A 16,512-nucleotide genomic window follows, 5' to 3' on the forward strand; every position below is an offset into this window, starting at 1 on the left:
GTGTGACATGCACCCCGCCTGCCCGGGCAGGGCTCGGACACGGGGATCTCCGGAGCTCCTTTCCCAGCCCAGGAATCCTGTGTGGCTGTGTGAGCTCCCTCGGCGCTAGCTGGGAGCGGGGCGGGGCTCTGGAGAGTCGCTCTGAAGAAAGAAGGCGGAGAGCTCGCTCAGCGCCCGGTACCGGTGTGAGATGGAGTTCTTCACTGCCTTGGGCATTTCGGCGTAGCTGCGGGGGACACAAACAAGTGTCAGGAGCAAGGACACTACAGCAAATCGCTGAAGCACCGAGAGCTCCCCTCTGCCTCCCTGCTTGGCTCAGGGAGGCATCTGTAGTGACAGAACCCCTGATCCGGGGGTTTCCCATCACCCACCGTGTTCTGATCCAGGAGAACATGTCCCCCTGATGCCCTTCCTCATGAGCAAGTTCCCCTGGACACCCCTGACCAAGGTTTGCCTTACACCAAGAGCTGTAGGTAAAGCACCACTTACGTCTGGTTGTAGCCATTTGGCTGAAAGCAGGGATCCCAGCCAAAATCCCGGGGGCCCCTGGGCTCCACTATCACTCCCTGCCATGAGAAAGCACAGAAAAACATTAAAAGAACACAAAAAAGCACAAAAACCCCCTTAAAGACTGCACACCCTTGCAGTTACATTTTAAACACAGACAGAGACACGCAGCCACAGCTCACAGTGCAGCCACCACAGGCCCTGCAGGGGCTGGGACGTGACCAAAGTCAGCAGCTCCAAACTCACACTGCCCTATGGTGGCAGTGCTTTGACCTCTCCAAATAGCAGGGCTAAGAACTGTTATACAGAGGGAGAATTTGCTAGGAACTAATATTTAAATTTACTAGGAACTAATATTTAAATGAATGCATTTACTAGGAACTAATATTTAAATGAATGCATTTACTAGGAACTAATATTTAAATTCCATTTTACACATTCATTCTTTTATCTTGACTTTTTAAAAAATCAAATAATTAAACCATATATCCCTACATTATCCAAATCATTTGTCATCAATACACTTTCAATTAACCTTCCTCTGCATTTCCTAGTCTCAAAAACAACAACCAACAATCATCACCACTCCATAACCAGCCCCAAACAAACACAGAATTAACCCCAGAACTAACCCACCCCCCTAGGAAACCAAACAAAAATACAAACCATGATCATAAATCATCAACCAATCACCCACCAAATTTTCTGTTCTTGTAGCTTATAGAAAGCATGACACTGAAGATGTCAAGATGGCTGCCCCACACACCCAAGGACAAAAGAGTCCTAACCTCACTGTTAGTTTTTGCTAGGTACACACATGCAAGTATCCATGCTCCACACAATTCCCTAAGAACTGAACACAGAGGGAGATGGGGCTGAGCAGGCTGAGGAAACGCTCAGCGAGCACCCCTGAACAAAGGCTGCACGCCAGCACCCACCTGCCACCAGCTGCGCCCTCCCCAGTGACCCAGAGGCCACCCCAGTGTCCCCAGCAGGGGCACAGGGATGGGGGCAGCAGAACCCCCCTCCCAGCACACAGCACCTACGTGGGTCTGCCCTTTGAAGAGCCGCACGGGCTCCTCGGGGTTGCCGCTGCTGAAGGCGAAGGTGCAGAGCGCGTAGGCAGACTTGTCCTCAAAGCCAGCCAGCAGCTTGTACAGCCCTGGGGGACACAGAAGGGAGCCTGCAGTGCCTGCTGCTCCCTGGGAGCACAGCACAGCCACCCCGTGCTCCACATGGCATCCCCAACGCCCCCGGGAGGTGACAGAGCTCAGGCACCAGCGTATTCTCCGCTGCTGTGACTGAGGCCAGAGCTCAGATCTCATCTCCTGAGCCCTGCCATGAATGTGGCAGAGGAACTAACCCAGCACAACTAAAGCCCCTGGTGCTTGAAAGTGATCAGTGCTCATGTTAATGAGACCAGCACAGGATTTGCAGTCACACTCTGAGCTGTGGGCTCAAGGCACAGCAGGGGAGGGGAGCGTTGGTGGAGAAGGGCTTGCCCTGAAGCCACAGGGAGCAGGAGATCTTCCAGGTCACACTGAGGACAAACAAGATGCTCCCATGAACCCTGCCACCAGCCTGCAGAGGCAGGAGTCTGGGAATCCAGGGATGGACTACTGAGAAAAACAACATCCCGGCAAGGAGGGCACAGAGCAGGCTGGAGGAACCTGCTGCTTCCCCCAGCATGGGCAGGGAGCCACTTCAGGGGCACAGGAGTGGGTGACACACAGAGCAGTGACATGGGGGCAGTACCTTCTGGCTTGAGTTTCTCCAGGAACCATTTTCTGAAAAGGAAGGAAAGAGGGAAGATCAATTTTTGCAATTATCTCTCAGATATAAAGGCATCCTTGTGACATTATTGCTTACATGTTCACAGGCCTTTGAATCCCTCTCAGTGTGCTGTAAAATCACTCAATCTGGACTATTTACCAGGAAGGACAGACTTACCTGCTAAGCTGAAGGGGACACAGTGAACCAGCAGTGGGGTATTTCCTGTATCCTAGTTATTATGTATATAAATACATTATAACTTTGTTATCTTCTGGATTAAAGCTGTCCCTAGGAGAACCTATGGGGCACTCATGGCAGAGTCCAGCTGAAAGGCTTTGGTGCCTTTACAGCTCTTTGGACAGCTTCCCAAGCTGCCAGAGCAGGCAGCACAGATTAAAATCAGTGCCAAGAGCCCAGCTCTGTCTGTCCATCCCTGCTCTGTGATTTACCACAGGGCTCAGGGAGCTCAGTGCAGCCCCTGGGGTGCAGGATGAAGGGCAGGGCACAGCAATCACCTCCCTGACCCCAGTGCTCCTGCAGTGTGGAGCCCACCCTGGCAGCCTGGGCCCTAACCCTGGCACAGGAAAGGGGAAACAGCCACTTACATGTAGGGTCCTGGGAGGCCCCCCAGGGCATTGAAGCACAAGCAGGTGTCCTCTACTATAACAGGTCCCTGAACCTACAGTGACAGCCCAAGAGAAGAACATCAGACCTAAAGGAAGGCACTGCCCCCAAACCCATTCCCTTGCTCCCGCCCATCCTCATGTTTCCACTTGATATCAAAGGCAACGCACACCAGACAGACACAATGAAACCCAAACTGCCCCCAGGCAGGCCAGAGAGGCTGAACAACAGCAGGGAAGATTTCACATGGACAAAAACAGGCAGAGCTGAACGCTCCCTGCCATCCTGGAGGACAAGGAAAGGGAAAGCCTGCGTTCCAGAGGCATGCCCGCAGGACACCCAGCCCAGAGCCGGCTCTGGAATGTTCAGCAGACATCAAACTCTTTGTCCTGCAGCCACCGGGCCTGAAGGAGCTTCTGTGACCTCCCGCTGCTGGAGGGACACAGCATAAACCAGCACAGCCGGGTGACGGGAGAGCAGCGGGAACGGCTTGGATCCTTCAGTGTCCCTGCCTGGGGTCCCTCCACACCCATCCCGCCGGAAAAGGAGAAGGAGCGAGTGACCTGCCGGGCGGCTTCGCGGCACTTCTGCACCGAGATCTCGTCTGGCTCCCCCTGGTACTCGGGCACTGCGGACACAGGGCCGGAGCGGTGCTGAGCACACGGCGGGGCAGGGCCGGAGCGGTGCTGAGCACACGGCGGGGCCGGGCCGGAGCGGTGCTGAGCACACGGCGGGGCCGGGCAGGGCCAGAGCGGTGCTGAGCACATGGCGGGGCAGGGCCGGAGCGGTGCTGAGCACACGGCGGGGCCGGGCCGGAGCGGTGCTGAGCACACGGCGGGGCCGGGCAGGGCCAGAGCGGTGCTGAGCACATGGCGGGGCAGGGCCGGAGCGGTGCTGAGCACACGGCGGGGCCGGGCCGGAGCGGTGCTGAGCACACGGCGGGGCCGGGCAGGGCCAGAGCGGTGCTGAGCACATGGCGGGGCAGGGCCGGAGCGGTGCTGAGCACACGGCGGGGCCGGGCCGGAGCGGTGCTGAGCACACGGCGGGGCCGGGCAGGGCCAGAGCGGTGCTGAGCACATGGCGGGGCAGGGCCGGAGCGGTGCTGAGCACACGGCGGGGCCGGGCCGGAGCGGTGCTGAGCACACGGCGGGGCCGGGCAGGGCCAGAGCGGTGTGCTCTTCCTGAGGTAAAATCAGCTGGAGTCGGGGAATCAGTAAGGGCATTGTGCTCCAAGCTCTGTTGCTGCTCAGCCTCCCACCTCAGGCGCGTCTCTGTCATCGAGTTTCCTGTGTCGGAGCCATTAAGTTCCGTCGTTGTTGGTTTGCTGTTGGCGGCGCCTCTCACAGCCAGAGCTGTCCCTTGGGAACGTCTGTCTGGCCCAGGACAACCCCAGCACTGAGCGACTTGAACCTAAAACTGATCAACAGCCAATTCTAGCAGCTGGGGCAGTGCACTGATGGTTGCCTTGTGGCAGCTCTCCCTGCCCTGCAGCAAAGCCTCCAGGCTCAGTTCTGTCGGTGGGGCCGCTGTGGAGCCCGGCAGGAACGGGGCAGTGCGGGTGGGCAGCAGGCCCTGGGAAGGAGCAGCAGCAGAGTCCCAGCTCTCCCAGCGGGTACCCAGGCCCCTCCTCACTGCCACACCCTGCCAAAGCTCCTGCTGTGCCAGGGGACTCCTCTGAAGGGATTTCTTTCCCTCTGGGCTGCCCGGATGCCACAGCCAGGAGGCCTCTCTGCACCTGTGTCCATCCCTGTCCCTGTCCATCCCCCTTCCCCTCAAGCACAGCGACCTGGGGTCACACCACAGCCTCACACAGCAATCCTCAGAAGAGGAATGCACTGCTTTTGCCAGAAGATGCCATTCCCTGTACAAAAGAAATCATGTGGAAAACAGCAGCTGATGGTCTGTCCTCTGCACGATGCAGGAATGGGTAAAACAGACCCAAAGTTTGGGTGAAGGAGTTGTTTTTGTTGTAGAATCTCCTTCATAACATCTCCTAAGTGAAAACCAATCCCCAAGCATGCAGACACTGCTGGAAACAACACCCCTTCCCTTTCTGCTGACTGCAGTTCTCTCTGCCACCAGCCCAGGGTGGGACAGCACAGGCTGCAATATAAAACCACAACACCAACGTCTGTACCACCCCAAGAGCAGACATTTCTAATGGTCTTTCCAGCCTTGTGGGGGAAAAAACAATCTATAAAACTTGCTTAGCAAATTGTGTTCCTGCGATGTTTCTGACCAGGACTCCTGTGGCACCAAGGTCCTGCTGTGGGTGGCAGCAGCAGCAGCAGCAAAGGCAAGGCTGGGCTGTGGGAGAAAGGCAGAGACCCTGGCAGGGCTCTGCAGCAGCAGCAGGAGTGAATTAACTCACTTTCCAGCTGGCAGGACATGGTACCAAACAGCTCAGTGAGATCTGCAGTCCCCCTGGAGACAGACACAGTCCATCCTCAAACACCCTGCAGGCAGAGAGCAGCCAAAGGCATAGGCAGGATGACTTTTGTCCCTTCCACTGAATGTATGATATAACCAGCCTATACTTCAGGAGGAAAAACCCAGCTTGGCCTGCTGCTTCCCACCTGCAGAGATCAGCTCTCACAGAGGGGAAAAGCCCTGTTTGTATTCCAGCTGGGCAAGGCTGATTTTGAATCCCATCCAGCCCTCCAGGCTGCCCTGCTCACTCCTAATCCCCTCCTCTGCATGGGGCAGCACTCAGGTGGAAACTGTGTAAGGTCCTGGGGGCAGGCTCAGAGAAGGAAGCAGGGACATGGCACTGGGAACTCTCTGGGGCACCATTTCCCCTCCCCAGAATCATTTCAAACACGTGCTCAGCAGGACAACGCCGCTCTCGTCAGAAAAAGAGAACCAGAAGAGCTTGGCTCAGCCAAAGGGCCAGGCTCAGGGCTGGAAAGGAGAAGGCTCCCAAAAATAAAGGGCTGACAGAAATGCCACCAGCACTTCTGGTGACACTGAAAAATATCAAAACACCACAGTCCCACCCATGGACAGAGGAGCTGAGTTCCTGTTCATTCCAGCACAGGGGTCCCCAGTGCCCACGTCTGGGAACAATCCCCACCCCACTGGATCACAAGGAAGTGAAACTGGCTGCCATTCAGGACCATGACCACCACATCATGGTGAAGGGCTCTGAATATGAACTGGCCTTCTTCACTGTGGATGGAGTCAGGAGAATTGCTCTCCAGCTGTGTCTTTATATCATGGTGCTGCTTGCTGGGTTTTACACACATTTCTTACTTTTGGTTAAGAACACACAGAAACAGGGGCTCCCAGCCTCAGAGAGCCCTGAATGGCCTCCAGAACTTTATGAAGATGTGCAAAAACTCCACGTGTACAGTCAAAAATAGGTTTACTGGAATGTCTTTAGTCACAGCTGTAAGCAGCAATACTGAAAACACTGAGCTTGTGCATTCCCATGGCAGGACCAGAAAGTCTTCTGGATTGTAAAACCTAATTTCACTTTTTCTCTTCTCTTTTTTTTTTGGAACAAGAGAAAAACAACATTCTTGCAGTTGTCCTCAAAAGAATCAGCTCCCTATAATGGTGCATTTCCCTTCAGACATTTATCCCCTCCTTTTCTCTGATTCAGAGTCCCCCCCTGCCTTCCACAGCAGGCAGCAGGGAGCTGCTCAAACCATATTATTATTATTATAATTATTATTATTAATATTACAACTCAACCATATATACAGATAGACCACAGGGGCAAGCAGCCAGCTCCAAACCAGAGACCCAGAATTCCACCAAACAGGTGGTTTGGGACCTGAATCTTGTGTTATAAAAAAAGCCTGACAGCAGGACAGGTACTTGACTGGAAAAGGGCTGTTTGGTAGTTCTTCAAACGCTCCCTTAGAGCTGGCTGCTTGCCACCACCTCCTGCTCCCAGGAGAAATAACAACTTCCAGGCTATATACAGACATCTCACTTAAATTACACAGCAGATTGGTTATCCCAGAGGCAGCTCCACCACAGCCTCCAGCTGCCCTGTCAGGAACGGTACTTCAGGACTATGGGCACTGCAAAACATAAAGAAAGAAACTCTCAGCTCTCCCCATCCCTGCCAGGGGGGAGTCCCCCCATTTCTGCAGTGACAAACCCCAGCAGCTGGGAGCTGAAGTGTGTTCCCAGCCCCCAGCTAAAGCAATCTGCTGTCTGCACACATGCTAGACAACACATCCTGCTACCTTCATCTCCTTCCAGCTTCCCCAAACTAAACCAGATGGGATTTTCCATCAGTCTCTCTCTCAACCCTGCTGCCAGCTTTGCCTCTCCCACTGCAGGCTGTGTGTTAGGAGGACAGCAGGCCACAAGGGCTTTGCTGAAGGAACAAGAACAGTTACAGAGCTGCCCCTGGACACTTCAGTGGGAGGAAAACCCTCCAGACCCAGTGGCACAGAAGAGCTGCACTGCCATGCTGGACTGCCTGGAGCATGTCCTTCTGCAGGCAGAGGGATCAATTATTCCTGCCTGGAAGAAACATGCTCTGGTCATTCTGAGCTGTTTGGTAGGAAAAGCAGTGACATCCCTGCTCTGGGGAGGCCAGGAAAGGCAGAGAGCATGGGAAAGGACCAATGGCAAAGCCACAACAGCCACTAAATGGAAATTAGGCAGCACATCAACTTTGGGAAGAGCATTTGTACACAGCAGGCTCATTGCAAGGTGCCTGATACAGGTAGAGATGTTTCTGGAAGACACTGCTCTAGCCTGAAACTTTTCCATGTACTCCCACCCACCCTGGGATCAGTCAGTGCCAGCCCTGGGTCAGCACAAGGCTGGCAGGGCACTGCTGGCTTTCTTTGGTCTCAGTCAGCAGGACTTGCTTGGAGCGTGCTCCTGTGTGGAAGAGGAGCACAGAGAGCTCTGCAGGCACCCTTATGGTGACTTAGGGCAGAGGGGAGCCCATGGGGTGGCTCAGGTGCTGTCCCTCAGGGCCAACAGCACCACGGTGTCACTCCCAGCATGGAGGGCCACCAAGATGTCCATGGCCGGGCTGATGTGGAGCTACTCACCGATGATCACCAGCAGGAGAATGACCACCACCATCGCTATGATCGCCTTCATCTGCAAGGGGAGCACACGGGCACCTTACACAGGGAGCCAGGGGCAGCTGCCCTGAAAGGAGCCCTTTGCTCCCAGTTGGGAAGCAGAGCTGCTCCACCTCCTCCCAGGGCAGGCAGCTCAGCACCCTCCCACAACCCCAGCCCTGCCTGCTCCCCTTCCTGCTCACCTTACAGTCTCGCCACCACATCTGTCTCCGGAGATGCTTGGCTCTTTTGCTAAAAGCTGCAGCATTGTCTGACAAACTGTCTGTTAAAGGAAAGAAAAGAGTCAGTTCAGTGGTGCACATACTGTCACAGCACCCACTCACCTCTTCTAACTCAGTTCTATGCAGTAAAAGACCCAACCACAGCATGGTTCACCAAAGCCCCAGCTGGGCCGATGTGACGCCCTTCCCCAGAGCACACAAACAAATCCCACCGTGCTCCCTCTGTACTGGCTGCTCTGAGGACAGGAACATGCTCTGCAAGCCAGTGGCCAGTGCCAGAAGACAGACCAATCTACCTTTGCTTGAAGGAACAACTAGATCCCAGCACCTCCAAACTAATGCCTCTGCAAGAGCAGCAGGTGAAGGTGGAGAGAGAGTCAGCAGAAAGTCAGGATCTGCAGCCCGAGGCTGAGCAACACCACTCTCAGGAAGGACAGAAATGTAAGCCCAGGTGTGACATGAGGTGCTTTCAGAACTGAAGCAGGTTAAGCTGGCCCAGCAGAGCTGTGTTTGCCATCACACCTGATTTATCCTGCAGGTCGTCCAGCCGCTCGCCCCTTTCGATCACCTTGGTGATGTTCTCCTGCATGACATCGATGACTTCATCCACCTGGTTCTGGACACTGGGGCAGGCAAAGGCAGCGTGAGAGGCAGAAGTGAGCACCAGAGCTGCCCAGCCTGGCAGGATCTGAGAGCTCACCCACAGAAATGAAAGGGCACAACAGTGCAAAGAGGAGCATGGGATGCAGAGAAAGCCAGAGGTGTGGCATGGCATGGGGTGGGGTGGATCTCCAGCACTCCCAGGAAGGGCAAGGGAACACAAGGGGCTCAGAGGGAGCACTGGGAAGTCAGCAGAAGTGGGACACCTTCTCTAACACCTTTAACACACAAATGCAGTATGAAAAGGCACTGATTGTTGTTGGTGGGCACCTCTACAAGCTACAGAAGAGCTCACAAAGGGGAAAGAAGAAGTACAAAAACCACACCTTATCTTTCTACATTTCATAGACCTCCACATCACACCTTTGCTCAATAACTTGTGGTGAAATCAAATCAGTTCCCTCCTCCAGGAACTGAGTTACTAAATTAAACCTACTCTGCCAGGGGCATCGAGAGGATTGCAAAGAAATGGCTGACATGAACTAAACCAAGTTATAATTCATCTTCTCTTAGGTTATGTAACTCTGTGGGTAGTCTTCAGTGAACAGCAGACTAAATCACACCCGTAGGGTTATTAAAAATGCATTTATTCACTCCAGAAAAAAAAAAAAATACAGTGGCAAGAGAGAAAAATTTTCCTGGTGGAAAAGTACTGCTCCGTTCTGGTTTGTATTTTGGAGCTAATACACGTTTGTTTTCCTGGAGATAGAAATGAGGATTTTCTTGAGGCCCGGGGGATAACACATTGTTTGAGATATACTGTTCCCAGAAAGGCAACAGCACCAGCAGGATCTTGGGGGCAACAAAACAGAAATAGCTCAGGAGAGAAACAGCGTATCCTCCCCCAAGGCCCAGGAAACTGGAACCAACACAGACTCAAGGCCAGTCAATGGGGCACTGCAGAACCACAAACAGGGCTCTGTCCTCGCCACCATGCCTCTAATTAATTGATTAATTAGAGACATAGGTTCACACTGACCTATTTCTCCTACCAGTGCCTCTCACCTGCAACCAGCAATAGTGGTCACAATACTTGCTCACATTTACTTACTGTTCCAAATACAGGGGAGAATGGTCATTAAAAGGCATTTTCCTCCCCAGAAAGCTCTAGAAAGAGTTCCACATCTCTAAATACGCAGGGGTTTCGCATCTTAGCCTTTCAGGTCGAGCTCTCCAGCACCACTGCACTGTGGCTCCCAGAGCTACAAGAGCCAGGCAACCTCTCTGAAACGTCTGAGTCAACAGCTGTGATAAGGCACATGCTGGACTCCAGCAGCACATGTAAAAATTTGCTTTATTTAGGACAGCATAAGAAAGGAAGCTGCCTTCTCTGCTGCATCGCAGAGTCTGTGGGAGCAGCACCTCTCTGAACCCTCCTACACCATGTGGTGGCAGCTCCTGCCTTCCTTCCACACTGCCAGGAGCTCCTTATCTGGAGGGGAAGGGCACAGACAATGCCCAAAGAGCTCTCAGCAGGAGCTGCCCCGTGCCCAGGATCCTGCTCTGATCCTGTTTGTTTTACACAGCCCGAGGCGAGTGGCAGAGCTGTTGGCAGAGCTCAGAGGGTGGCACTGAGGACAGGGACAGGAACACACAGCTGTGCCCTGGGGAACTGAGTGTCCACCCCACACAGGACACACAGCCCCAGGGCCCGTGCCTGGGCACTGGGGGACAAGCAGGCACGTTCTGCAAGGGGCTTTCCTTACCCTGGCACAACAAATCCCAGTCTGGAGCTGCCAGCAATGCAGCTACAGCTTGGGGCGAGAGGAAAAGCACCAACATCTGCTACCCCAGATGAGCCAACTTGGCAAAACCTCTAAGCCTCAAACATCGACTTCACACACACAAGTCTACATTTGCACTATGTAAATGTTTCTAAAATCATTTTCTGGCTTGAAAATAGAGAGATTTCCTCCCACAACAGATTTGTCACCAAGTTATCCTGGTACAACTAACAAGTGGGAGCACACAAGGTTACAGTGCATCTAGGAACTTGCAGAGCAATGCAACAGCACCTGTAACCCTGCTAGTGCAGGTCAGAGCCCTGAGGGGGCTGCTGCAGTCCTGGGACACCCCAAAGTGCTGCAGGCAGAACAGGCTGGTAACTTCAAGCTGCTGTGGTGGTTAAAAGCATTTGGGGGAGAGCTGTGGAGCACAGACACCCTTACTGCCCAAGCTGCTCTCAGCATCCTGTCTCTTCTCACTTGAGCTGCTGGCAAAATGCTAAGGGCCCTTGTTACCTGCCCAAACCCTGGGCAAGCTGTCAGCTGTCCCCAAGAGAACAAAACATTGCACAGATGAAGAATGGAGGCACAAAGAAATCAAAGCTTATAAACTCCCACAAATGCTGAGGTGTTGACTCCTATGGAACACAAATGCATTTGGGTAGCACAGTTGGCCATCTGGGGGAAAAAAACAACAAAACAAAGCAAAGAACAGGAAGGAAGAGGCCAAGCCAGGGAAATTCAGACCTCCACAGCACCTTAACCAGACCCTAAGCCAGCCCTTTCTTTCTGCTCTCTCCCACCTTTCACTGCTGCCTCTCCAGGAGGGGGCTGAAAAATGCTCAGCCTATGTATTAACCCAGCAGCTTCAGAACAAATTCAAACATTCCCACTAGTCTGGCATGCTTGAGGTAGGAAACTCAAGTCACATCAAGAAGAAAATATTTTCTTGTTTTATTTGGCAAGAGGGAATGAGTCCTCTAATACAAAGTGTATTTCCTCTTGGGGAGCTACAGGCTTTTGACACATACACTTCGTGTGCTTTACTCCTGCCAGATTTCCAAGAGAAATAAAGTGGCATAAATACCTGCCAGGAAAGGGAGCAAGACAAAAACATAAAATATGTCTCCCATGACCTTCTTTCCTACTAATTACTGCAAGTCTGATGCTTTTAACAAGGACAGCAAGTGTACACCACCGAAGCAACGAGATCCAGTGGCACTCAGCTTGCTTTAGACTCCTCTCTTTTGCTGTGCTGTTCCAGAGTGGGAGGAATAAGCCTTTCCATTGTGGCCACTCTGGGTTAGGTACTGAAAACCTGCCTGGGCTGGTCAGGGTGCTGGGCTAACACCAGTGCTGCATTCTCCAGACACTGTAAACAGCCTGTGCACACACATGGGCTGTGCTGCCCAAGGCTGCTGCTTGTCTCCAGGCTGGCTGTTTGCAGCCAGCATGACACTCCATTTTCCACCCCAGTGATATTAACAGTGTGTATTTTGGTGCACATTCCACCCAAACACCCCTGGCTGTGGCAGCCACCCAGGGGAGAGAACAGGAGGAAGAGCCAAGGTAGCTGGAGGGTACAGAGGTAGAGGCCGCACAGCACTCCCCGGCTGTCTGCAGAGAGCCCTGCTGCTCCCAACGATGGGGTAACAGTGCTGAACCCCACCACAAAGCCATGGATTGAGAGGAGAACAGCAGTCTGTGCCTCCCTGAGGCCTTTCAGTCACTGAAAGGATTGTATCCAACAATGATTCCTGTCAGCATGGGCTTGCTATCTCCTTCAGATGAAAGCCTGGACTGTGGCTGGGGTTCACTGCACAACCTGCAAGGAGCCCTGGGAAGCTGCAGTCAGCTCTTGCCTCAAGAGCTCAAACCATTCCCCAAATCTTGCCCCTGCTCAGGGTCTGCAGCCAGCCAGAGCCACTGGGGCTGGCAATGCTGACCCCCCAAAGCTGCACCATGGGGACTCACAGAGACCAAGGGGCTCCTGGGGAACCCCAGCACTGTGCTGAGCCTCAGCAGCAGCATGAACAAGAACCCAATGGCACAGCTCCCTGGAAGCACAAACATCAGCAGTAAAGTGAGTCAAGCAGCGCAGAAAAGGGGCTGATTTTAGCAGAATTTTTGAAAAATATGGTCTGTGATGAGAAGCTCCTTTTCCAAAATAAAGAAATCCAGCTGGAAGATGAACATCCCAGCTTCCCTTGAAAAGACTCTCATGCATACATTCAGCACTTCTTCCAAAGCCTCAGAGCAAAGGCAGAGAAAGGAGAACAGCTCTCCCTTACCTGTTCTTTTGCCTTTGGGGAAAAGGATAAAAGCCCTTTAAAAGCTGTGTCTCAGCTCCAGCCCACCCTGGGCATGGGAGGCCTCAAAGGGACCTCATGTGGCCTCTCAGCTACCAGAGGAGAGTCCACCCCCACCAAGCAGCCTCCAGACACATCAGGACAAAGCTCAGCTTGAAGGGGACTGGCACTTCCTCCTGTCACTGTTGCTGTCACTCATCTCTATCCCCTACAAGGTTTGCAGTGTTCCCCACAGCTGAGCCAGCCTTGAGGGTCTCTGCTGCCAAACTCCACCCTGACCCAATCCATCCCCCTTTCCTGCCAAGGACAATGAGGAAAACTTTCCAGTCTTGCCCCTCACGTTGAACATGTTCCACACCTTTGCTCTCATAATCCCATCACTTTTTCCTCTACCCAATCCTCCACCCAGTTTCCTTTTACGCCCATCTTCACACCTCGTTCCTCCAGCCCCACACTGCCCTGGCCTCTCCAGCTTTGCCCAGCTATCCCTCAGCTCTCCAAATGCTCAAATTCCTCCTTAAAATGTCTTCTCCTTACAGTTTTTCAGCAGCAACTCAACCCTTTCTTTGTTGAAACAAAGAAAACTGAGTCACTATGAGACCAGGCATTGATCCCTACAGCACAGGGGCTGAGCTGATCAGGAACTTCCCAGTGATCTCCATGACAAGAAGTGATGATTGCATGGTGTAAGTGCTCATTAACCAAAGCAATCAACGCTGATGAGAGCAGAAGATAAATTCTGTTTTGTAACAGATGCTCTGGATGCTCCACAGGTGTAGCCCCTTGACAGCCCAAGGGACAATTCCATGCCACATGCACTGTGTCCAGGCAATCTCTGGCAATGGGCAAGCCTGGTGTGTGGGCCATTAGTCACATTACACCTATGAACCCACCAGCTCCTGGCTAAATGCTCCTTTCACTTTTCTTCCTTTTCACAGTGCCATGTCCTCCTCTACCTAATGCACTGCTCCCTTCTGCCAGGCTGAGACAGGGAAGGGAAGAGCTCCTGTTTTCTCCCACCAAGAGGGAGCACAGCAGACACTGCAGGTGCTGTCCAGCAGAGAGGCTGAAGGGATGGACACTACCCCATCTCTGCCTTTCTGTGGAGGTGAGACCCCACTCATAAACCCAGCTCTCAGCCTTATCATTCCCTCCAGATCATGCCCTAGAAGGGAGGCTCTATCCACACTGGCTTACTCCACAGAGCAGCTCCTCTCACCAGCAGCATCCTCACACTCTGGGGGAACAGAGATGCCCTGAAAACTCAGGGTGCAGCCACCTGCCCTCTGCCTCTTGTGCACCTTGAGCGCCCTTCACCCCTCAAGATAACAAGCACAGCCTAATGCTGATGGTGGCAAGGAGTCATCCCAGAGCTGTGCTGGCTTCTTCCTGTCATGGAAAAAATCCCTAACCAAGAGCCACACACAGGCTGCAAACAATGAACAGCCTGAACAATGCCCAGGCAGCAGTACCCACACAGATCTCTGTCCTGGCTCCACAGACATCAGCAAAGGAGCAGGGCAACACAGACCAGAGCTCTGTGAGTAACCCCACACTTCTGATTAAGTACCACCACCACATCCTTCACAGGAAAAACTGGAGCCCTGAACAAGCTTCATCCAGGAAATGACTCGATGGGAGAATGATCCAGAGTGTTCACTCCTTCCTTCTTGCCCCACTCCTCCTCCAGCTGTAATGGTTTCCTGTTTTCCAGCTGCTTTGACCCCAGTGAGTCACTGCTCATCTCCAGGTGACCTATATCAGGTTTTTATCTGGAGAAGAGGATGCCAGAGCACCAGCTGCTGCCCAAACCCATGGTCCTGGTGTGTTCCTGACCACTCACTTTCTTGAAACGTTAAGGAGCATGTCACAGGATGAGGTAAAAAAAGCTTCAAAAATCAAAAAATAATGCTAGGAAAGGTTAAAATTCAGGGTTAATGCTGTAGAAAAAGAGCCTCACAAAAGCATGGAACAGGTCACCACCAGAACACAGCAAGAGCTTCAGAAACTCCAATAAGCTACTGTGATGTTATCTTATCCCCTTGTCTCTGTCAACACACAATTTCTTGACAGGTTGCATCAGAGCTAAGATCTCCTTTAGCTGTGGACACATGGGGTAGGACAGGTCAGCTAGAAGAACACAGACACAAGGAATGTTCATATGATGAGCTACACAGAAATACTCTGACAAGACAGCAGCAGGAGCTCCCAGTGCCAGAATAAATTATTATCTCTGTGACACTAAGCAACAACAACTTACTGCCTGATCTTGTCATTCCTGGGTCCAAACCTGGTTCCAGAAGGCCCCCTCCTGCAGGCAGAAAAGAGTAATCAGGACAGAAGGTACAATGAAAACATGTTTTTAAACCAGACCCAAAGGATAGAGAGGAAAGAACCAACGCCTTGTGCACAAAGAATTGTTTTCTGACTCCCATCAGTCCCTCCCACGTCTTAGGATCCATGGGGCATCTCACTCTTACAAAAGGTCACACCTGTTAATTCATGCTCAAGGCCAAGGCTCTGGAAGAACATCCCCAAGGAATCAAAGGTTTTCATTCCCAAGCCCCCAGCCTCAGAGCTGCAGGCAGGTATGACACTGCATTCCAACTCACAAGAAAAAGTCTTCCTCTTCATCCGAGTCTTCCTCCAACAGGTTCCTCTGCAAACACAGAAAAACCATTTCATCAATAAGCACCAATTCACACCCACATTTCCAGCTCTTAGGATTCAGGATTAGCTCTTAGAATTTCAGCTCTGACTGCAGGAAGGCCCTCTCTGCTCAAGGGACAACCCCCAGCCCTGCACCCAAAATCATCAGATCACCCACAGACACGCTGGGCTGTCCCATCCACTCCAGATGTGGAGGATGAGTTTTCTCCACCATCTGATGGCCGCAGGTGTAAGAGGGATGACCCCAAAGGAACCTTGGGCTGGAGGGCAAAGGGGTCTGGCAGCTTCTCTGCTTCACCCCAAAGGGCTCCCCAGGACCCCCCTTTGCTGATCCATTACACTCCATGAGAGGATCCAAAACCTAAATTTAAGGGGAACCCCACAAATCCCACAGAAGCCTGAATGTTCCAGACAAAACCATTTCTGCTTAGGGTCAAAAACAATCAGGAGAAGGAGGTGACACACTAAAGCAGTGGGCCCAGGGACCCAGCAGATGGTGCTTGGGGTACCAACAGTTGCTGCTTTCCCGTGTGTAGCTCTGGGCCCCCACCTGCAAGGCTGATGCTCTGATGGTGCAGCTCACCCACATTTCCATCTACATTTGCTCAACCACCTCAAGCAAGCCTGCAACACCGTGCAATAGTTCCAGCCAGTGCTTCCCACAGGGGAGGAGCAGCCTGCTGTGGCAGCGCGGGCTCTGCTCTCGCTGGCAGCTGTCGGAGCTGCAGCAGCGTTTCCGACCACAGCCCACAGCGAGCTTCAGCACAGCCTGACCCCAGCAGGCTAAATCCACCTCATCCAAGCCAGGCAACTGCTGGGACCTGTACTCAAAGCCTGAAAGTGAGGGGACCGTGGTGACAGGAGAAAAAAACAGCTGTAAAGCACAGGGTGACTTCACTCAGCTCCTTCAGCCAACGTGGGCAGCAGAGCCAGGCCGTGTCCCCGCCCGGCTCTGCGGAAGGGC

The 16,512-nt window shown here is 52.9% G+C and overlaps 2 protein-coding genes across 2 annotated transcripts; both read right to left on the minus strand.

Annotated features, from left to right (window-relative positions):
• ITPA (inosine triphosphatase) lies at window positions 1–3,671 on the minus strand. The gene is made up of 6 exons (XM_005426718.1): window positions 3,468–3,671; window positions 2,886–2,959; window positions 2,263–2,294; window positions 1,554–1,669; window positions 490–566; window positions 1–226 (listed from the first exon to the last, which is right to left on the minus strand). The coding sequence occupies exons 1-6, from the start codon at window positions 3,669–3,671 to the stop codon at window positions 106–108; spliced, it is 624 nt and encodes a 207-aa protein (XP_005426775.1). The 3' UTR covers window positions 1–105.
• A 2,515-nt stretch (window positions 3,672–6,186) lies between these two features.
• On the minus strand, window positions 6,187–15,558 carry VAMP4 (vesicle associated membrane protein 4). Its single transcript, XM_005426719.2, has 6 exons — window positions 15,491–15,558; window positions 15,139–15,189; window positions 8,708–8,808; window positions 8,147–8,226; window positions 7,929–7,980; window positions 6,187–6,935 (listed from the first exon to the last, which is right to left on the minus strand). Exons 1-6 carry the CDS (start codon window positions 15,556–15,558, stop codon window positions 6,907–6,909), a joined length of 381 nt encoding a protein of 126 aa, XP_005426776.1. The 3' UTR covers window positions 6,187–6,906.
• Between the last annotated feature and the right edge of the window lie 954 nt (window positions 15,559–16,512).

This window comes from Geospiza fortis, unplaced genomic scaffold (assembly GCF_000277835.1).
Source record: "Geospiza fortis unplaced genomic scaffold, GeoFor_1.0 scaffold5, whole genome shotgun sequence".
Lineage (NCBI taxonomy): Eukaryota > Metazoa > Chordata > Aves > Passeriformes > Thraupidae > Geospiza > Geospiza fortis.